Genomic DNA, 24,233 nt, shown 5'->3' with positions numbered 1-24,233 from the left:
ATCAATCAGAACAAGGCCAGGGGTCAACTGTGGAAAAGACCATCAGCTGCTCATATGCAAGTTCAAGTTGAAGCTGAATAAAATTAAAACAAGTCTGCAAGAGCTGAAGTATGACGTTGGGTATATCCCACCTGAAATTAGAGACCACCTCAAGAATAGATTGGACACACTGAACACTAATGGCCAAAGATCAGATGAGTTGTGGGATGACATTAAGGATATCATACATGAAGAAAGCAAAAGATCATTTAAAAGACAAGGAGGAAAGAAAAGACCAAAATGAATGTCAGAAGAGACTCTGAAACTTGTTCTTGAGCACAGAGTAGCTAAAGCGAATATAAGAAATGATGAAGTAAAAGAGCTGAACAGAAGATTTCAAAGGGCAACTCAAGAAGACAAAGTAGAGTATTATAAGGAAATGTGCAAAGACCTGGAGTTAGAAAACCAAAAGGGAAACACAACTTGACATTTCTCCAGCTGAAAGAATTGAAGAAAAAACTTAAGCCTTGAGTTGCAATATTGAAGGATTCTATGAGCAACATACTGAACAATGCAAGAAACATCAAAAGAAGATGGAAAGGAGTCGCTGTACCAAAAAGAATTGGTTGACATACAGCCATTTCAGGAGGTAGCATATGATCAAGAACTGATGGTATTGAAGGAAGAAGTCCAAGCTAACCTGAAGGCCTTGGTGACCAGGGCTCCAGTGAAAAACAGAGCTCCAGGAATTGATGGAATGCCAGTTGAGATGTTTCAATAAACAGATGCAACACTGGAAGTGCTCATTTGTGTATGCAAAGAAATTTGGAAGACAGCTACCTGGTCAACTGACTGGAAGAGATCCTCATTTGTGCCCATCCTAAAGAAATGTGATCCCACAGAATGCGGACGTTATCAAACAGTATCATTAATATCACAGGCAAATAAAGCTTTCCTGAAGATAATTTAAAAATGGTTGCAGCAGTATATCAACAAGGGATTGCCAGAAATTCAAGTCAGATTCAGAAGATGGCATGGAACAAGGGATATCATTGCTGATGTCAGATGGATCCTGGCTGAAAGCAGAGAATACCAGAAAGATGTTTACCTGTGTTTTATTGACTATACAAAAGCATTTGACTGTGTGGGTCATAACAAATTATGGATAACATTGTGAAGAATGGGAATTCCAGAACACTTCATTGTGCTCATGAAGAACTTGTACATTGACTAAGAGACAGCCGTTCTAACAGAACAAAGGGGCTACATGGTTTAAAATCAGGGAAGGTGTGCGTCAGTGGTGTATCCTTTCACCATACTTATTCAATCTGTATGCTGAGCAGATAATCCCAGAAACTGGGCTATATAAAGAAAAACGGGGAATCAGGATTGGAGGAAGACTCATTAACAACCTGCGTTATGCAGATGACACAACCATGCTTGCTGCAAGCAAAGAGGACTTGAAGCACTTACTGATGAAAATCAAAGACCACGGCCTTCAATATGGATTACACCTCATTGTAAAGAAAACAAAAATCCTCACAACTGGACCAATAAGTAGCATGATAAACGGAGAAAAGATTGAAGTTGTTAAGAATTTCAGTTTACTTGAATCCATAGTCAATGCCCATGGAAGCAGCAGTCAAGAAATCAAACAACCTGTTGCATTGGGCAAACCTGCTGCGAAGACTGCTTTAAAGTGTTAAAATGCAAAGATGTCACTTTAAGGACTAAGGTGTGCCTGACCCAAGCCATGGTGTTTTCAATCACCTTATATGCATGAGAAAGCTGGACGATGAATAGGAAAGACCGAAGAATGGATGCCTTTGAATTATGGTGTTGGCTGAGAATATTGAATATGAACTGCCAAAGTAATGAACAAATCTGTCTTGGAAGAAGTACAGTCAGAATGCTCCTTTAGAAGAGACGATGGCAAAACATGTTATCAGCAACATGTTATCAGACAGACCAGTTCCTGGAGAAAGACATCATGCTTGGTAGAGGGTCAGTGAGAAAGACAATGACCCTCAAGGAGATGGATTGACAACAGTGGCTACAACAATGGGCTCAAACATAGCAACAATTGGGAGGATGGCTCAGTACTGGGCAGTGTTTTGTTCTGTTGTACACAGGGCCACTACAAGTCAGAACTGACTGGACAGCACCTAATAACAACAACATAACAAAGACAACACTTGCTTTTTTAAATGTTTGTGGATTTAGATTAACAATAACCTTGATCAAGGCCAGTATTGATTGTGATGTAAAGTTGAGCCATAGTTATGATGGTTTTTATTCCAGGACTATGAGCTGGGAAGTACATGGCTTCTTAAGTTGAGACACAGGCACCCTGTTGAGACACCAAGAGCCTGGATGATGACTAGAAGGCGGACACTAGTAATAAAAGTAACAAAAGAAACTTTGAGCATCCCTGTGGATCAGAAATCTGTAATGACAAAGAAAAGATGATTTATAGTATAGTATGGATTGAATTGTGTTCCCCCAAAAGATATGCTGAAGTCCTAACCCCTGGTACCTGTGACCATAACTTTGTTTGGAAGTAGAGTCTTTGAAGATGGTATTTGTTAACATGAGGTCCTATTGGAGTAGGGTGAGTCCTAATCCAATCTGAGTGATGTCCTATAAAAGAAGAAATACAGAGACAGGTAGAGTTATGTTGCAGCTGCAAGCTAAGGAGTATCTAGGGCTACCAGAAGCTCGGAGATACAGGAAAGGATCTTTCCCTAGAGCTTTTGGGGAGAACATGGCCCTGCCAACACCCTGAATTTGCTCTTCTGTCATCCAGAACTGTGAAACAATACACTTTTGTTCTTTTAAGCCACCCAGTTTGTGATATTTTGTTACACAGTCCCCAGAAATGAATACACAGTGTGCACCTGCATGACCGAGAGCCGGGTCCCCTCAGTTGGCTTGTTGGGGTCCAGGTAGGCTTAGGAAATAGACCTCTACTGAAGGGCCAGAGAAACAAGGATGAACCTCAGGTCCAGAAAGAAAGGGCCTTTCTTCTCCCATGAACAAGTTCAGAGTGACATACTTTGGCGAAGTCTGACTTTAGAAATGAAAGTAAACCAGAAAATGGGATTGGAAACCATAATTAAAAACCTCATCATGGTTAGGGTCACGGTTTCATGGGACATCCCAGTTAATTGGCCTAATAACATGTTTAGTGCCTCTGTTCTATCTCCTAGTTCACTGCATAGTGCCTGGGGTCTTAAAAGTTTGCAAGTGGTCATCCAAGACACAAAAATTGGTCTGCATTCACCTGGAGCAACAGAGGAAGAAGGAGAGTCAGGAATAGGAGGAGGATATGGAGTGTGTGGCTAATTGCCTCCATGAACAACTGCCTCCTTTGCCATGAGACCAGAAGAACTGGGTGATGCCTGGCTACCAAGACTGAACATTTTGATCAAAGATTCCATAGAAGAATCCTGATTAAACAGGGGAAAATGCAGAACGGAATTTCAAATTCTCATGGGCTCCAGACTTCCTGGAACCATGAAGTTTGGATGAACCCCTGAAACTATCGCCCTGAGATAATCTTTAAACCTTAAGCCAAAAATATCCCCTGAAGTCTTCTTAAAACCAGACAATTGTTTAGCTTAACTAGTAAAAAATGTCCGTCTTCAGCAATTCTTTTAAGAACTCTCTGTATCGGATCGAACTGACAACAGCATCTCAAAAGATTAGTTAGAAACTTCAGGGGGCAGCGAATTTATCTTAATGGAGTTAGATTGCTTGAAGAAGTTTCTGTTCCTGTGACAAAAGGGGCTGAGGGCAGTCTTGAAATTGACTCAGAAAAGGAGGATGAGAATGGTTACACAGCTGGAAGAATGTAATCAGTGTCACTAAATGGTACATGTAGAAACTATTGAATTGGTCTATGTTTTGCCATGTATATTCTGAAAAACAACAAAATAAATAAAATTACATAATAAGAAAACCTAATCATGGTAATGATAACGATGATGATGATGACAATCGGGGCCATTTGATGAATACTGGCTATATTACTGAAGGAGATCTGGTGGCTCAGCGGCTAAGCACTTGGCTGCTAATCAAAAGGTCGGTGGTTCGAACCCACCAGCCACTCCTCAGGAGAAAGATGTGGCAGTCTGCCTCCATAAAGATTACAGCCTTGGAAACCCTATAGGGCAATTCTACTCTGCCCTATAGGGTCGCTCGGAGTTGGAGTCAACTGAAGGGCAATGGGTTAAGCATATTACCAACAATTCATCGTGGTCTCCTAACCATCTCGCAGCAAAGAAACTATCCCTTACAGATGAGGGAAGTGAGAATCAGTGAATTAATCAGCTTGCCCAAGGTCATGATGCTAGAAAGTGGCAGAGCCAGGGTTTGTCGTGTTTACCAGGCTCACGTTACAATGAGTCATGGAAATCCACGTCACTCCGCCACAGGCATATATGCACTCTCTGCGCTTTGCCCCCACAGTGGCAGCTTCTGCGCTGAAGGCTGCCTGGCTGTGTGTGCCAGACTCAGAGAGCTGGTCTGGGGGGAAGGAACACCACAGAAGTTAAGGAGGAAGCCCTGATTCTCCCTGGAAGAAAGAAGTACCGTGGCCTCAATTTCAAGACCGTCCTCAGCCCCTTTTGTCACAGAAACAGAAACTTATTTATAGCAAACTAAATCCTGACACATGAAATTGAAAGGGGAATATTTTTAAAAGTTCAGGGGAAGAGAAAACCCGGCCCATGGATTTCACAGTCCTCTGCCCCTGTCGATTCCTGACCCCCAAAGTAAAAACAACATCATCACTGTCAACACCAAAAAATCATCCACATTTACAATAAGCAGGAAAGTAACCCCTGGGGGAGTGTGGCTAAATTCTTGCTGTTTCTAGAAGTCTTTACTTGGCTTGTCCTCGTCTTCCTTCTCAGTGAAGCTATAACCTTGAGAGGAAGATTCATGTTTGATTTTCACAGAAAGATTGCTTGGCTGTATCAAGATAAGAATTAGTAAGCACTTATCTTTTTTTATCTTTCGCTTGTGCTACTGGCACAGTGGTTAACAGCCACGGCTGCTAACCAAGAGGTTGTCAGTTCCAATGCCCCAGCTGCTCCTTGGAAACCCTATGAGGCAGTTCTACTCTATCCTATAGGATCACTGTGAGTTGGAATCTACTCAACAGCAGCGGGTTTTTTTTAATCTTTCAGTTAGAAGCCCTGGTGGTGCAGTGGTTAAAGCACTCGGTTGCTAACCAAAAGGTCAGTGGTTTGAACGCACCAGTCGCTCCTCGGGAGAAAGATTGGGGAAGTAAATCTTAAATCCTATGGGGCAGTTCTACTCTGTCCTGTAGGGTTGATGGCAGTGGGTTTGGCTTAGGTTTTCTGGACCTTTCAATTGTTCTGTTCTCCTGTTCCTCTGTGAAAGGTGGGACAAGGAAACAGAGGGGAAAATTTTTTTTTTAACGTTGAGCACCAATCTATTCCTCCTCCCCTTTTGGTAAAGAAATATTTAAGTCGTATGCATTCTTGGAGAGAATTTTCAAAAAACACTCAGCCCACAAGAATTCTGTTCATCCCGCAAAAGCTGCCTCGGCGGTCCTGCGTGCATTTGCTAACGCTGGCTCCTTCACTTTCAGCCCATCAGCATTTTCTTCTTTTGCCTTTAATACCAAGAGGTTAGGATAACACAGACATCTGCCTCTCCACCACCAAATTTCCATGCCAGGGCTCCTCCTCAATAGAAGCTCCCATTTGAAGTCAGTGTAAAGAAGTCAGTGTACAAGGAACGAAAAACGAGAGGCAAATAGTTGAACTTCAGCTCTCTGCTGACTTCCATTAGGTTTACCTGATTTAAGTAAACCTTTTTTTTTTTTTTAGGTTTACCTTATTATTTATTTATTTATTGGTTGTTGAATTTATTTGTTATAATTATGGCCCAGTATTTTTTGCTTTTATTTCTTATTGTTATCGTTTAATTTACTTATTATAATAAACACTGTCCAGTAGTAGGTCCAGGTTGCTCTCAGCTACTAACCTAAAGGCTGTTGGTTTGAACGCACCCGGTGGTGCCTCGGAAGAAAGGCCTGACAATCTGCTTCCATAAAGATTACAGCCAGGAAAATCCTATATAACACATGGAGTCGCTGTAAGTCGGAATCAACTTGACAGCAATAGTTTTTTTTTTTTGGTCTAGTATTTATTACAGTGACTTACTATCTATATGGGGACATTGGTGGTTCAGTGATAGGATTCTCACCTTAGACAAGAAGTTCTGGCTTTGATTCCTGGCCAATGCACTTGATGGGCAGCCACCAGCAGTCGGCCAGTAGAGGCCTGTGTGTTGCTGTGATGCTGAATAGGTTTCAGCAGAGCTTCCAGACTAAGACAAACTAGGAAGAAAGACCTGGTGACCTACTTCTGAAAAATCAGGCAATGAAAACCCAGTGGTCTGATTCCCTTGTGTGTGGGGTTGCCATGAGCTAGGGGCTGACTTGAAGGCAGCTAACAACAACAATTGTCTGTATGACATAGTTTTAAAAAATAAGATGAACTATGGGACAGGAGAAAAAAAAAATTTTGGAATGCTCTCCCTTTCCAAGCGAGGTGGGGTGAAACTGCACCTTTTTTCTTGGCGATCAGGACTGTGCTTGGAGGCAGCATTTGCTGCAGGTGACCATCTGGTTTCTTCTGGAAAGGAGCCTCCTCAGGCTGCGCCTCACCTGCAGCTCAGTTGGAAAGCACAGTGTGACTGACTCTCTGTTCTCCATTCCAAGTGGTAAATGTTTTGTTAATGTCAGGTCATTTCTATTCTTAACCTTGTAGCACAATATTAGGTTTTCCCCATGGCGTGAAATTCTGGCAAGCCTTTTTACCTCAAAGAAGGAGCTGCTTTTTCTAAGGGAGGGAAAAAACGTGGGAGGAATCTTTCCTTTCTGGAGTCCTCACCAGCATTCAAGTAATGTCAGGCCTCGTTTAGAAACATTGTTGGTCTTTACACTGTATTTCTTCACTGTGATAGTGGGCCACCTGGCTGTGTCAGGGCAAAGATGACTCTGGTCACCGAATCTGTAAGTGTAGAACTGTTCCAAGAAGTTGTACTGTTTGAGGGTATTTAAAATATCAGTTGAAATTCCCGCAGCATGTGATACCCTTAGCTTTGTTCGTTCCTAGTACTGGAGGAAAAATATCTGTATTCCTAGATTTGATTTTAATTTCTATCCCTAGAAATATCTAGAGTCTAGATTCTAGGTTTTATTTTCATTTTGTTAAGAGAAATGGGAAAATTCTTTTTGTTGGTAACGTTTTGCATTTGGGATTGCCATCTACCTCCCTTACAAAAATACAGTTCAACTAATAAAGGTGCTGGTGTTGGGGGATTCAAAAGATAAGATGTGGTCCTTACTCCCAAGGTGCTCACTGACCAGAGGGGAAAACAGGCTCAGAAACAAGACAACTAAATGCAATAGGGGAAAAAAGGTATAATTCAAGCTATGAATTAAAAAAAAAAAAACAAACTTAAACCAAACCCGTTACTGTCAAGTCGTTTCCAACTCATAGCAACCCTATAGGACAGAGTAGAACTGCCCTATAAGGTTTGCCGACCTTTTGGTTAACAGCCGAACTCTTAACCACTGTGCCACCAGTGCTCCATAAAGGAGCAATTAATTCTGCCTGGGGAGGAATAGGGAGGCCGTGAGCTGGTTCTTGATAGATTTACCAGGAGAACACCTTGTGAAGGGTTTTCTAGTGGAGGAAACAGCAGCACTAACACTGTAGATATGAAAATTCTTATCTGATAACTAGGGTATAATCCAAGGGGGTTAGGTAAGAAGGAGGAGCCATGAAGGGGATGAGACTGGAAAGAGGAGTTTACAAGGTATTAGGTACTACCGTCCTTGAGAAGGCAATTGCTGGGTAAATAATTGACAAAAATGTTTGTTTGAATTTATTAAAGCAATGACTAATATTTTTGACGTGCATTTTGGGCGCAGGGAAGGGAAAGTAGAGAGGAGTTAAGGATTCCTGGGAGAATGTCTTGATACTTGGTGACAGGTGTTAGATGAACACTTGGAGATGTCTATCACTTATATGGGATTGAGCAAGTTGCCAAACTAATCGTATATCTAAGACAAAGAAACACATTGCTCTCCAGGCTTGTCTGAGACGACAGGAATACAGAAGAGACCCAACTGAGAAGAAGACAAGTTTTGAGAGATCCCGTTTTTCAAGCGGGTCATCCTCCAAACAGGTACCTAAATCTCTGGGAGACATTCTCTTGCTGCTGCTGCTGTGTGTGTGTATGTGTATGTGTGTGTGTTCCTTACTTAGGGAAGAGTGGACTCAAAAATGAGATGTTAAAGAATCGTAAAGGTCAGAGTGGGATGAGGCAGGGCCAGGAGCCCAGGGCTGGGCCGGGAGCTCCCATCCTCACCACTCCCATCTATGTGACCTTCCCGCCTCACCTTTGTTGGACCTCACTCTTCTTACCTGTAGATAAAGGGCCTAGTGTAGGTGGTCTCCAAAATACCATCTGGATCAGAAATTCTGTCACTTTGTGATGTTAAGAGTGGTGGCAATGGGCCTTCTAAAGCCCAGCATCACATTAGTGGCTTATGGTCTAACCTTTAGCATTGCTGAGTCTAGTTTTTATTTCACATGAAGGAAGAGAGTAAAATGCACTTATTCATCATTTAATAACTGGGAATTGTTCATATATTTTTGTCTAGGATGATAAAAATAAACAAAAGCAATATAATATAATGGCAATATAGTGATAATAAAGCAGTTATCTTTATTTAAGTGTTTATAATGTTCTAGATACTGTGCTAAGCACTTTATATATATATATATATATTAGTTTATTTGATTTGTGAATATATGTATATGGAAAACCTGGTGGTATAGTGGTTAAGAGCTATGACTGCTAACCAAAAGGCTGGAAGCTTGAATCCACCAGGCGTTCCTTGGAAACTCTATGGAAGAATTCTACTCTGTCCTGTAGGGTCGCTATGAGTCAGAATCAACTCAACGGCAATGAGTATATATATTAGTGGGTATATATTATGTGTGTGTGTGTGTGTGTGTGTGTAATCTTACAGATGAGAAAACTGAGCCTTAGAGAAGTTAAGAAATGCTACCTAAGATGTCATAGCCAGTATGTGGTGAAGCAGGGATTCTATTCCAGGCAGTCTGACCCAGAGATGGTGTTCTGAACTGCTGAGCTATGCGATCATATTTCATATTTAAGACTGTATCTGCTTAAGAATTTTTACTTATCCTATGGAAGAGCTAAAAACCACAAGCTACATTTGATACTGATTGTTAGTATGGCGAATTGATTTAAGATGAGTAATATGCCTTTTATGAATCCTTATTTAATATTTTATGCCTGAAATATACTCTAGAGGATGGACTCTCTCTTTGCTATCAGTGGCATGGATCCCGAGATGGATCCTGGATACCTGATATAAATCAAGTTCTTGTTGGGATTTCTTCTTTAATCTAGGATGTTCACACAGTGGTTATTTAATGTTCAAAGGACACTTTAAAAACACCAAAACTGATGTTTATGGATGTAGCTGTATCCCTGGAAGAGATATATACTCCCTATTAAGGAAAATAAAATCACACAATAAAGTAGTCCACCTTGAGTCCGAAGATGAAAGAGGCTGTCTCATAATGCCAGCGGCACCCAGAAGAAAGTGTCGCCTGGATCTTTTCCTGTTAGTCAAGGACTGGATATAATACCTGTTGTTGATTAAATTTAAGGGATAAGCTTAATCCAAAAATTAAATCTACTTTGGCTAGGGCAACCCATTTTTAGCATTAAGATAACTTCTCATATTTTTGCACTTAGAAACAAAATTCAAGGACAGATAAAAGATGCATTATAATTTAAGTCAAAACAGTAGCATGTAGCAATCTTCCTAGATTGGAATTACTAAACAAATGGACAGCTGGGTTCTTGTATTTTCACACAAAGACTCGTGTGCATAGTCATGGGCATTTTGCATGCTAATAGTCATGCATTTGGGATACTCTAGAGCTTGAAGTTTTATGCTCCTCTCCACAAACATCGTGTGAGGGACAAACTGGTGACAAGTTCCTATAGTTTTCTTCTCTGTGCTATAAAAACTATTCATTCTTTAAATTATCATCCCAAAGCATTCATGCCACCTCCAAAAAAGAGATATATTTGTACATAGAAAGGTAATTGTGAAATAGGTTCTATAATCACAGACTACATGTGCCATGGATTGAACTGTGTCCCCCCCTCGCCCAAATATGTGTCAACTTGGTTAGGCCATGATTCCCAGTATTGTGTGGTTGTCCTCCATTTTCTGATTGTTGTAATTTTCCTGTGTTATAAATCCTAATCTCTGCCTGTGGTTAATGAGGCAAGATTAGATTACGTTAGAAAGGATCGGGGGGCATGTAACACCCTTACCTAGGTCACATCCCTGATCCAATGTAAAGGGTGTTTCCCTGGGGTGTGGCCTGCACTACCTTTTATCTCTTGAGGAGCAGAGTGTGTCCTTTGTATCCAGTGTTTCTGCACAGAGAAGCTCCTAGTCCAGGGGGAGATTGATGACAAGGGCCTTCCTCCAGAGCCAAAAGAGAAAACCTTCCCCCGGAACTGATGCCCTGAATTTGGACTTGCAGCCTACTAAACTGTGAGAGAAAAAATTTCTGTCTGTTAAAGCCATTCACTTGTGGTATTTCTGTTATAGCAGCACTAGATGACTAAGACAACATGGATCTTATTTTCCAACTCTTAATTTTATGATTCACTTGCATCCAACACAAATGAAAGACAAAAATATGTGATAAAATTGGCAATTTCTATTCTAAAGTAGGAAACCCTGGTGGCGTAGTGGTTAAGAGCTATGGCTGCTAACCAAAAGGTTGGCAGTTTGAATCCACCGGACACTCCTTGGAAACTCTATGGGGCAGTTCTACTCTGTCCTATAGGGTCTCTATGAGTCGGAATGAACTCCACGGCAACAGGTTTGGTATTTTTGGTTTATTCTAAAGTATAAGGATGGGATTTTTTTCGTGTTTGCACTGTGTCACTAGCTCAGTGTGTCAGAGAACTCAAAACAACATTACTTATATAATCCCAATTTTTCCAGATAATGATATCCCAAGGGTTCAGCCCTTGATAGTAGGAGTGCCTTCAAGGCTGCGTCTTCTCTCTCTAGAACAGTGGCAAAATCAGAATTTTCCACGGTGAAATTGACCTCTGCTTTGCTCTCTGCATTATAGATATTCTTGGGGTAACACTGGAGGATTTACCTCTGGAAACAAGCACAGGAAGGGCAGGGCGAGAGGAAATGTCACTGACTGCATCACTCTCCACAGCCATCTGACTTGCTGTGCTCGTAAAGCCAATCTCTCTGGGCTCAATCCTATGCCTTTTGCTGGGTACAAATGAAGCCAGAGTTCTCTAATAGACTCAAATCAGATCCAGGAAATCTTCAACCGCCAACATCATGGGTTGGTTTGAAAATTCCCCTCCCAGGTTTGAACCCCTACCCAAATTTTCAATATCCAGTTGTCTTAAACTGTCAGAGTCTGGGCCTGCCCTGCTATTCCTCAAATCCTGCAGAACTAATCAAACCTTTTTCCACAGGGCCCTCAGTGCCAGGGAGGTCCTGGAACTAGTCTCCCAAAGGAGGCTGAGAATAAGAATGCTGGCACCTCCCAAAGGAGGACCTAGGCCAAACTGATGTGGATCCCATTTCCAGAGCTCAATGTATTAGATGTTCCATCAGGCACTAGAGCAGCAAAAGATCCTGGTCCATCAAAATGGGACAGAAGAAAGATAAGCTCTGTGAGCCAGTATAAACCCACCCAAACCCCTCTTCCTTCAGTGAAAATTCCCTGAACGATTTCCTTGTACAGATGACTGTGGCTGAAACTCTAAGTAATGTTTTGCCTCTAAGTTGTGATGGCAAGTTCATTCTCTGATTGAGTAGGTAGTATCAAAGTGAATTGCTTAATTCGTGGAGATTTTTCCACTGTACAGTCACTATGTGAGGCATCATGTTGTTGTTAGGTGCTACCAAGTTGATTTTCAACTCATAGTTACCCCATTTGACAGAGTAGAGCTGCCCCATAGGGTTTACAGGAGCAGATAGCCATGTCTTCCTCCTTCAGAGCCACTAGCTGAGTTTGAACCACCGACCTTTTGGTTAGCAACCAAAACAGTAGCATGTAACAGGCTTAACCATTGCACCACCAGGGCTCCAATGTGAGGCCTGCCACCACCATTTTGACACTTGTATTGTGATTTTCATCACTTCTTCATTCCTTAAGCCAGGCTCAAGTTGTCACAGTTCCAGTGGGCCTGGAAAAACAAGGCATTCACCATAAAGTAACAGGTCCAGGGTCAAAATATCAGAGCCCTGGTGGCGCAGTGGCTAAGAGCTTGGCTGCTAACCAAAAGGTTGGCAGTTTGAATCCACCTTGGAAACCCTGTGGGGCCATTCTACTCTGTACTATAGAGTCTCTATTAGTTGGAATTGACTTGACAGCAACGGTTTGGGCCTCAAAGTGGGCAGATCACCAAACACGTTTACCATGGTGGTCATCCTGTCATGGAACAATCTCCCCTAATGACCAGTGGCACCAACTGCTGGTTATGCAGAGGTTGTGTTTAATCCAAATCCAAGATAAAGGAATAACCATCAAGCCTCTGCTGAGATGTTCTTTAAAGTGGTACTTCCTAAATACCCTTAAGTTAGTGGTTTGGCATAATAGAAAAAGCATACTTAGGGAAGGCCAGCTGTATCCCTCATTAGCAATGTGAATCCAGTCAAACCACTTGACTTCTTAGCACTAGCACTTCAGCTTCCCATCAAGGAGAAACTTATTATTATGCTTATCTCATGGGATCCTTGTGAGAATAAGTAAGACTCTTAAGTGATATGCTAACATCAGAGTACATTATAAATTGCCCTGATGTCCAACTATACTTGGAAATGGTGCTCCAGTAGGTATTAGTGAAGGAGCAGGTTCTGAGGCTTCAAGAATACCTACTTTCAGCTCAGTCACAGGCCACGTTTCTAAAGCCAACCAATGAAGCAACTTAATTTTAGATCCATTTCAAAGTTATGTACAACTTTGTGAACGGTTTAATCAGATCAGAATTCAATATGTAAAATAATGAAATAGAATAACCAGAAGCTCTACATAACCAACTAGAAATTGGATCATTTAGAAGACTAAAAAGCAAAGCAGTCTTTCGATGTGGGGAGAAAACAGTGCCCATCCATCCCAGGCCCCTGGGGCAGCTGCTGGCCTGGAGGAGCCTGCTGTGATTGACAGGGGCACCAGGATGTTTCATCCTCTCAAACCTTTACAGAGAGGTGACAGCAGCCCTGATTTTTCCATACAAGATGATGGAAATAATTAGCCCAGGGCTTGAGGGGTTCAGCAAGCTCTTATAAAGAGAGACATCATGGAGCTTTTTCATCTTCCCCCATCCTGTATCCTTGCTGGTAGGGACACTGTTCCAAAAGCACAAGCCTCGAAAAGATGGAGGTGATGTCACTGCTGTTACTTCTTTGGAAAAGAAGGTAGAGATCTGCTCTGGGTTTTTAACAGCGCTGTTCACTCTGCTAATGGGAATAGGATTGTTGTCCTTTTCATCAGCAGCGACTGAACAACTGAATATTTAGATTCCAGGTCACAAGGACCCAATGTTGCATTAGAAGGAGGCATAGGAGTTCACCTGATACCAAGAAGCAGCTGGCTGTGCCCAGACCTGGCTCAATCTCGTGTTTACATCAGCGAGGTCACCTGAACCACGCTCAGCCAGCAAGTAAGCTTAATAGGAAGGCTGTTATCCAACATAAACATTTTAATTGTTTTGTCCGTGATAATCAGAACAGACTTTGGGAGGTTAAAGTTAAAAACAAAACAAACAAAAAAAGCCTCCCCAAGTAAGCTATAGCGACTTAAAAAGTCAGCCTGTCTTTCCATACATGAGGGCAGCAAAGATCTAGAACTGTGTAGCCCAATACATTGGCTACTAGCCGCATGTGGCTATTTGAGTTTAAATTAATTAAATTAAAATTAAAAATTCATTTCCTCAGAACTTCAAATTCCCAAAGAACCCAGACTTACCGGACCCGTTGAGACTGGAAAAAGTCTCCAAGACTATTGCCCTTGGGATACTCTTTAAACCTTGAACAGAAACTATCCCCTGAAACCACCTTCTAACTAAAAAGCTCAAGTTAGCTGAAAAAGTAAAGAATTTCACCCTTGAGAACGGTGCTCTTTTAAAAATTACCGTATGAGACCAAATGGATAAGTTACTATAAAGCATAGATGAGAAGCCTGGGGGCAGTGAGACTAAATGAGAGTGGAACAACTAGAATGGAAATAATGAGAATGTTGACCAAAAAAACCAAACCCATTGCCATCAAGTAGATTCCAACTCACAGTGACCCTATAGGACCCAGTAGAACTGCCCTATAAGATTTCCAATCTTTACAGAAAATTCTCTTTAGAAGTGAGGATGGCGAGACTTCATCTCACCTACTTTGGACATGTTGTCAGGAGGGACCAGTCCCTGGAGGTACGACATCATGCTTGGTATAGGGTCAGCAAAAAAGAGGAGGACCCTCAGCAAAATGGATTGACACAGTGGCTACAACGATGGGCTTAAGCATAAAAACAATTGTGAAGATGGTGCAGGACTGGGCAGTGTTTTGTTCTGTTGTACGTGGGGCTGCTATGAGTCAAAACTGACTCAACAGCACCTAACAACAACAATCATCACAGAAGCAGACCGCCACATCTTTCTCCGTTGGGGCAGCTGGTGGGTTTGAACAGCCAAACTTTCAGTCAGCAGCCGAGCGCTTAACCACTGTGTTATCAGGGCTTCTTAGAATGTTGACACAAATGGAAAAATGTAACCAGTGTCACTGAACATTATGTGTAGAAATTGTTGAATGGGAACCTGTTTTGCTGTGTATACTTTCACCCAAAATAAAAGAAAATATATATATATATTTTTTAATTTCAGCTCTTTAGTTACACCAGTCTCAGTTCACATGCTCAGTGGCCATAGGTGGTTGGTTAGTGGCTACCATACTGGACCACACAGATACAGAACAATTTTCATCATTGCAGAAAGTTCTGTCACACGGTGCTGCTCTAGATTATATTCAAGACCAAAAAACAAAACAAGAACCCACGGGCCAGGAAGGCCTTTTGACCCAGCATAATCCACAATACAGTGTTTTGCATACAGCAGGTCTTTGCAAATGTTAACTCCAGTGATTCAGCTGCCTGTCAAGACTGGCTCCATTTGCATTTTGTGTTTTTCTATGACCTGTGTATATTTGCATGACTCCTTTTATTACCTATTTATTCTGCCTATCCTGACTGAAACCATCAGCTTCTCCTCTTTCAAACGGCTCTTGGAGAGTTGTTCTCCGCTAATCTGTCAGTTTTAACCCACTGACACCCTTAACTGTGTGGCAAAAGCAGCTGAGGCTTAGGGCACGGCATTTGCATTCTGTGAGTCATAGCTTTCATTTTTTCTAACTTCTACTTGTCCGTTGTTGGATCGCCTGCGGGCTGGGCCTCGCGTCTTTCAGTCCCCAGGCCTGTGTTGATGAGGCAGGTCACACAGGCACACACTGGTTCTAACTGCCAGGGGGCCCCACCCTGGGAGGCTGTGAGTCATCTGTAACACCTGGCATGCTGTGTGTCACAGCCGCCCTCTTGACTTGAGCTCAGATTCCTCGCCCTCGAGGTGCACCTGAGAAATGTACATCACGGAGGGGGAATGTGCAGCCACCGTTCGGCGAGTGCGGCTCTGTGGGAATTTACCCTCAAGTTTGTTCCCCATTTTAGCTGTTGATCTGCTCAAGACACCGAATGCATCATCTTCTCCCCTCAAACTGATTCCTTTTCCTGAATTTCTTATTTCTGCTCAAGTCAGAGTGCTAGAAATTACCTTAGACTCCTCCTCTTCCTGACACTTCACAGCAGTCAGACACCAAAGTCCCATTCTCTTATCTCCTCTCTCTTGAATCAGTCCACCATCACCTCCCTTTTCAGGGCCCTGTCTTTTCATTTATTTGTTTTTGCTTGGTTTATGGTAGGAGTCATTTAGTTGTTTTGACTTCATCTTACCCCATCCAACCAGTCTTCCAGGCTCTCGTAAGAGTGATCCCTCTGGAAGCAAATTGGATCATGTCACTGCTTTATTAAAAATTCTTCAGTGGTTCCCGATTGTCTTTGGGATCAAGTTCAAACACCTTAGCAGAGCGTCAAGGCACTTTTTTGGCCAGATCCCCACACCTCCTAGCCTCATCTGACCAAGGACTGTACATCTTCAACTCTGAGGGCACCTTCTCAGGAAGAATTTCCAGGGCTTCTACTGGGGAGCAAGTGACTTGGGTCTTGTCCCTCCTTTGTATTCCCATAACACCGCTGGCTCAAGTCTACTGTGGGGTAGATTTTCCTGTCTGCCTCCTGCCTTAGGCTGGGAGCCATTCATGAGCAGGCACTGTTTATTGTTGTATCTGCAGTGCCTAGCAGTGCCTAGCACATAATAGTAGCTCAGTGAAGATTTGAGGGCTGACAATGGCAAGAATGTTTTAGGAATGTGCAATGTTCAAAGTCACAGGTCTAGCCATGCAGCCAGAATAGGGGTTCTCACCCTGAGTGGGGAGAGTTGAAATGCTACTTGGAATGGCTAATGCTCCTTGACTTATTTTGAAATTATCAAGAGGAGAGAGCAGTTTGGCGCAGCTGCCGATTACAATGGCCAGTTTGGGCTTGAAGTTGGAAACCCCTGAACTGGTGGTGACCACAGTGACCAGCTAAAGAGGGCATTCTTCTCTGGCAGAACCTCTCTGCAGAAAGACAGATGGCTTCTTTAAAGCACTGGCTAAGTTCCTTTTGCCAGAGGTAGGCAAGAACACAAAGACATAAGAACAGCTGGGTTATAGCTTTCAATGACCAGAAGAAGCTCAGAATGGCCAGGGTTGACCCAGGATTCACTCATACTTCATAACAGAGGTCAACTTGTTGTGGTTGAGCATTTTGCCTGATGACTCACCAAGCTGACTTGGGTATGTCTTTTATAATTAGATCATAGATTAATTGGAATACCTGGTGTGCAGGCCCCTCTGAAGGCAAGCCAGGAGGCAAGAGGTCTTCACCAGCATTAATGGAGTAAAGGAATAGCAACTGTATCTTGGGCAAAGCCAGCAGGGCTTCATTTTTCCTTCATTTCTGTTCTTTGTCTGTGTTCCTCTAGGTAATTTTAAATGGGGCATGGCAGTAAAATAGGGCATCTGCCAGGTTAAATTGCAGCTGCTTCCAGAATGCTATCCTGTCTTTTTCAACAGATAAGCAAGACAGCCTCAAGTCAGTCCTTCCACCGGGGTGATTCTACTGTGTGACTGGGTGACACAAACAACAATTGCAATCCCAACTCAGTGAAATTGTTAGTGCCAAGAATTGGTGGCCTCTGACCCAAAGAGATCCTGATGTTAATTGGACTTAGAAGCTCAGAAATTGCATGAGAGAAGATTAGAATAAAGTAGCTTTTTTCCATTGTATGTAGTGCTCTGGATTTCAGCTTACTGCGTAAATTTCCTTCTTAAAAAATAGTTCTAATTAATTTTTAAAACCAAAGAACTTGTTAAAAACTAATTAAAATCCAGATATCAAAATTGTAAAACTTTTCCGTTGCAAGATAGTATTATTCACGTGCATACCTGTGTTAAATATGTTTTACAGCATATAGCATTTCATCCCAAAGCTTTCTTTTTTCTTTCTGTATTGCTTTATTTGTTAAGAAATTGTAAATCACCTGAGTATCAGACAATGTGTAGGTGCTATGGAGATATAGTAATTAATCCACCATGTCCCTGCCCTCGAGAAGTTTACAAAGTTGGTAAAATAAGGCATATACAAATGGCTGCAGTTTAAGACGGTATCTGATGAGTGTAATAAAAAGGAAAGGGGAAAGTTCATAGAGATTAGAGATTTTAAGCTAGACTTAAGGGGATGATGGACAGGATTTGGAGAGCAGAGGTCGATAGGATGTAACAGCGGAAGGAATAGCCCAAGTCAAGGCAGAGATGGGCACGTTTGGGAAATGGTGTGGGTGATCCAGTCTCCCTGCAGCAGGCAGAATGGGCATCAGACCCTGTGCTAGAGCTCCCCTCCCCTCCTTGCCATAGAGAAGCCTAGCTCTTCTCAGATGATGCTCCTGCCCTGCATGTCCTCTTCAGGGTGGCTGTTCATATCCCTCCCATCCACCTGCCTCAGGACCAAGAAGCTGCAGCTGCCCTTCTTGCTCCCCGATGCTGCTCCCAGACCATTGCTCCCCAGGCTCTGTTGAAAATACTGGCCTACTGAGGTATATGCTGCTGTACTCCACCACCCTCTCCCCCTCATCATCCTTGTCCTTCATAAGAGCCACTCTGCCTTACTTAGTGAAGACTCTGGCAGGTGGCTCAGTCTCTCTGCCACCCCATCTCCTGATCCTCTGCCACATGGACAATCCAGCCACACCCTGGCTTCTTAGTTCCTGATGCATCTCAAATGCCCTCCTCCATTCCACTCTGCCACCCCTCCCACGGCATGTGCTGGACCTTGTCATTCCCCAAAAGAACTCCATCTCCAAAATCACTAGATTATTACCAGTCTCTAGGCCTTCCAGCTGTCCTGCTCAGTACTTCTGTTATGACATTTCTTCCACTTCTTGAGAACCTCTGGTCTATTGATCCCTCAGCCTTTGCCCTGTCATTGTCCCTCTTGGACCCACTTCCTTCCTAAGCAGTGGAGATTCCGTGCTTGAACCTTTAGGAATTGCCTTGCCCCTCTGTCTTTTTCTCACACCTGTCTGGCAAAAGCCTGGCCACCCAGTCTTTGGACCTGCATCCAGGTCACTGGCTACTGCTGGAGAAAATCACCCAACTTTGAAAAATGGTGCTGTGAATGTTTATGGCCATCAGCCTCGACTAGGCCCTCAATGCTGCCCAGTTTCTTTGGTCCACTTTCCCTTCCACTTCAGATCCTCTTCCTTTATCCTGGTCTTCAGTCCCTCCTCTTTCTCTATCACCCCACACCATAGTGTTCCTCAGATGGGAACTTCTCAGGTTACTGCTACCCAACCCACCACCCTCTTCCTTCTGCACCAGCCTCTCCTCATTCCCATCTATTAGCAACCTCTCCAGTGTGCTTGGGATCCCACCCCTTGCTCTTCTCAGAACCCTGACCCCATCGATCATCCCTTCCCTGCCTGTATGTCAACCTCTCTGCACCAGAGCCTTCCTACCGGCATTTAATCAAAACCTAAGGTCTCGTCCCCGCGCCGAAAAAACACCAGAGCAGCCCTTCCTTGATCCCACATCCCTCCGCTTACTTCTTCACAGCCAAAGTTCTCAAAGAATTATTTGCACTGACTGACTCCATTTTCCCACCTCCTACTCACTTCTCAACCCACTCTGATCTGGCTTCCACACTCATCATTCCACAGAAATGGCTCTTCGTCAAAGGACTTCCTCATCTTGATTGCAGCAGGTTCCTTCCAGTTCTCTTCAACCTTGACCTTTTGGCAGCATCTGCCTTGCTTGGTCATTCGCTCCTCCTGGAAATGCTGCCTCCCTGAGTTTCTGTAACACCACAGTCTTCTCCTGTCTCTGGATGCTGCTTTTCATTCTCCACTGTGGGCTTACCCTCCTCAACCCGGACTCTGAATCCTGGAATTGCTTGAGGTTTGACTCTCTTCTCACTGTGTACCAGGGGTTTTTAACCTATTTCTGTGCCATGGACCTCTTTGGCAGCATGGTGAGCCCTCTGGGTCCCTTTCTGAGAATAATATTTTTTTAATGCATAGAATAAGATACACATGATTCCAAAGAAAACCAATTTTATTGAAATACGGCCATCAAAATATTTTTAGAAATTTGTGATTCGGTAATATATGTGCTTCTTTATTAACACATTAAATAACAAGTGATGGGCGTAAAGGATATTTTGAGACATCTGCAACAAGTTTAATGAGATGTGAAAATATCTGTGATTTCAATTGGTGACAAAAATCACAGGTACTGCTAATACTACTGTAGTTTGTTGCCTACATTTGTAAATGAAAAATATGCTTAGATTCCAGCTATAGGTTGTTGGAAATAAAAATGTAATTTTTTTCCCTGTCTGAGTCACTGTGGCTGCAACAATGGTCTCAAGCATAACAACGATTATGAGGATGGCGCAGGACCAGGCAGTGTTTCATTCTGTTGTACATAGGGTTGCTATGAGTCGGAACCAACTCAACGACACCTAACAACAGAGTTCATCCTCCCTTCCAAGAAGGCCTGCTCTATGCATTCTCCTTAGATAATCTCATCCACTCCCAAGACTTTAACTGCCAGTGACTCCCAAATTTACATTTTCAACCCAAACTTCTCTTCTGATCTCCAGATCTGAATAACCAACTGTTTACTCAGCATCTCTACTTGGATGTCTCTAAGACACCACAAAGTCAACATGTCCGATGCTGAAGTTCCCAACCTGTTCTTTCATTCTTCCTTATGTATGATAACATCAGAATCTTAGGAAATATCCCTGACACTTTCTTTCCACGCCTCCTCCCCATATTTATCACCAAGGCATATTAGTTTTACCTCCTAAATATCTTTTTAATCCATCTGTGTCTTCTTCTGTGCCATCACCTAGTCCAGTTATTGCAGTGGCCCACCAACAAGTCTCTATACTCCCACTCCCACCCCCACATCTCATTTTCTGTACCACCAAACCAGTTGTCATCAAGTGCATTCCAACTCATGGTGACTCCATGTGTATCAGAGGAAAACTGTGCTTTATAGGGTTTTCAAAGGCTGATTTTTGAAAGTAGATCACCAGCCCTTTCTTCCTAGTCTGTCTTAGTCTGGAAGCTCTGCTGAAACCTGTCCAGTATGCATGACCCTGATAATATTTGAAATACTGGTAGCATAGCTTCCAGCATCATAGCAATATGCAAGCCACTATAGTATAACACACTGACAGACACAGGGTGAGTGCATACATATATGTTAGGGTAATGTTCGCTGCTGTAACAAAGGGACGAAAAATGCAATGACTGAGTCAAGATAGAATTTTGTTTCTGTACGTGTGACAGTCCAGATTGGTAGTAGATTAGTAGGCAGGTCACCACTCAGACTTTCAGGGACTTTAGCCAATGAATGGTTCTGCCACCTTCGAGGTCGTTGTCACTTCAGCTCATAGAAAGGTGGAAAGGAAGAGGTGCAAGGCCAAAGATTTTCTCTAAAGCCAGCTGCACACATCACTTCAGCTCATGCTCCACTCATGAGAGCTTCATCCCACAGCCACACCTAGTTGCAGGGGAGGCTGAGAAATCCAGTCCAAGGTGGGCAGCCAAATCAACTCATGTCTTTAGAAGAAGGGATTTTGATGGAAAGCTAATAGTCTCCATCACTTAGACATTAAAAAGGGTCTGGAAGAATACAGACCAAGCTACTAACAGTTTTATTTTTAAGGTTAATGGGTTTATGAAATGTTTTAAATTTTCTGTCTTTATGCTCATCTTTATTTTTCCATTATGAACATGAATTTCTTTAGTAGTAAAGCAAATAAATACAATTTACAAAAATAAACAAATGTACCTACAAAGAGATTATTTCACGGGCAAGTCTGCAGGAAGATCTGTTTCCTCTCCCGAAAGAAACATCCAGGATACATGTAAAATACCTCTTTAAGCATTCTTCTACCCAGAAATCTTTAGTTGGACCCTTTCTCTGTCATGTTGACTCTCAATCTGTAGCATGACTCTCAGAGACCCTCACAATCTGACCCCACCCTGCCATCCAGCTTTATTTCTCACCTCTCCCCACACCGCTGCTCCAGCAGTTACTTCACCACCCTAGAATCAAGCCATGCTCGTCACTCCATCCATACCTTGGCTTCTACTTGGCTTTCAGCCCAGCCAGATCCTACTTATCCATCAAGTTCCGTCACATACCACCTCCTTCATGAAGCTGCCCTTGACTTTTTACCTTTTCTTGTGAATTTCTATGGCCTTTAGAATTGGTGCCATCCAATCTGTCACTTAATTAAATGCTGCTTTTCACTTTGCTAGTATGGTATTAATCTTGTCTCCCCCACTGTAAGCTTCTTCTTTTTATGTCCCTTCACAGTGACTAACATGGAGTTGAAGACATACTAGATGCATACGATACTTCCCAATTGATTCTCATGTTTTATGGCATTTTATCATTTTGGGTAGGAGGTGTTTTCCTGTATAAAAAAAATTTTTTTTTGTTATGTAGGTATATTATATATATACTGATGCAATTGGGGGTGGGGGAATGGTCCAAATACAATTCATAATCATATTTTGATGCCCAAGCCCCCCATTTCCTCAGATGTTCCTCTCAACTAAAAGGAAAATATGAATTCAAAGAAAGGAGGAAGGAAAAAAATACATTATAGCAAAAATATACCTGAAAAAAAACTTCAAGCCAATCTCAACTTGCTACTAACCACTACATTTTAGTGTTCAAATTCAAAACCCCAACACTTTTTGACAACATGCTGATTTCTTACCCATTGTCTACCACACAGAACACCAGAGAACATCTTACATAGGTGTCCCCAATATTAAAAAACCCAGTGTATGGAAATGGTGTGATTACCACTCATGTAAACTGGGCAGTGATTTCTGCAGCATTCAAGGGACTAGTTTGCATTATAAAAAATACCTGGTGTCAGAAAATGTGTTGTAACCTAATAAGTCCATAGCTGTGAGTATGGTCTGTGAGTTCTGTGTGGCCATTGCAACGAATGATAGAACCCAGCGGAGAAGTAGAAGTGCCGTGGGAGGGACAGCTGGTGTCAAAACTGGTAAAAAAGATGGGAGAGAGTTGGTGTGTCTGACCTCCACCTCATAAGAATCAGCTTTGGGCTGGTGTTGATCTTAATTATTTCTGCTCCTTGTGAAGTTAGACAAGGAGGTCTGACACCACCGTGCCATTTTTACACATTGTACTTGCCATTTCAGTAGCTTGCAGCTCTAGGTTCACCCAGTGACCACTCCATAGTAGGATTAATGATAGATAATCTTGGAGCAAGTTTTAAAATTCTGCATGGTTCTCCTTCAAAGAACAAACCCACTGGCAATCAAATTTTATGGATACTTTAGTCACTGAGGTACGGTTGCTCTCACGTCAGGTACTCATGCTGGGTCATCCCAACTTGCTAGCAGGAGTGTCACAGAGAAGGCGGGCAGGAGAAAGTTCTCTACAAAACTCAATGGTAGAGGCAGGTGCCCATGATATTTATGTATATGGCAGCCCAACTGACTCTAAAAAGCATCTCCTGGCAAAATAGAGAGCAAGGACTTCTGTTGCTGATCCTCGTTTCATTCTGCCTCACCTGGCAGCCACTTTAGGTGGGAGAGACAAATGGGGTTAGCAGCAGTTTGATTCAGGTGCATAGTACCTGAGTCCAAAAAAAAAAAAAACAAAGGTTATTGATCCCTGTTGTTTATTGATCTTCAAGTCTGGAATTCTGGTGAACTCAAGACTGTCCTGAACATGTGAAGCACTTTACTACTATTATAATTTTTTCTAGACAAGAGAAGGTTTAGCCTGCTTTGTATTACAACAACACTCTGTGGAGAACATACTTTATATTTCTTTGAATACATAAAATTATCTATCCTGTTCAGAATGCTGTTGATACACGCTGCCCTCGATTCCTTTAGGTAATTTTTGTGTTTGAGGTACAGCTTGATTGCAGACTTTGGGGACAGCCCTCTGAAGGTACTCATTTGTACCCCATCACTTGATCACCCTTCCCATGTTGTCACTGTTTGAGTGTCAAGGTTCAGTGCCTTGATCGTACTCATTCTTAATCTCACAAAACTAAACGTATTTCTAATGTAATAAGCACACAGTCTCTCTGGCACCTGCTTGGCACTACTCTTTGCCTCTTCCCTCTTATTCAGAGCACTTGTGCCTTATGTCCTAAGATCCTCTCAGCTCAGCATTCCCTCACATGGCTCATGGCAAAAATGGGTTTGGTACACATGAATCAGAATTTAGCAGCACACCCTCAGGGAGGTGGGAGGCGAGGTGGCATACCAGTTAAGAACCAATTTCCTGGGTCCTGGAAATGAGCTATCGGCCAAGAGGTAGAAAATAATTTCTAGTCCTTTTTGTCCCTGACTACTTTAGGTTCCTTGCTCTCCTAAATACATCTGTTCCTTGTCAC

The 24,233-nt window shown here is 42.5% G+C and overlaps 1 protein-coding gene across 1 annotated transcript in view; it reads left to right on the top strand.

Moving 5' to 3' along the window:
- The window catches only part of MARCHF10 (membrane associated ring-CH-type finger 10), a 93,153-nt gene that overhangs the window by 13,503 nt on the left and 55,417 nt on the right, over positions 1–24,233 (top strand). Inside the window, 1 exon segment of the mRNA XM_049860938.1 lies at positions 8,116–8,211. Within this exon segment, the coding sequence (XP_049716895.1) occupies positions 8,116–8,211 (96 nt within the window).

The sequence above is a fragment of the Elephas maximus genome, chromosome 19, assembly GCF_024166365.1.
Source record: "Elephas maximus indicus isolate mEleMax1 chromosome 19, mEleMax1 primary haplotype, whole genome shotgun sequence".
In the NCBI taxonomy this organism is placed as follows: domain Eukaryota; kingdom Metazoa; phylum Chordata; class Mammalia; order Proboscidea; family Elephantidae; genus Elephas; species Elephas maximus.
This window is presented reverse-complemented; position numbering and strand designations above follow the sequence as displayed.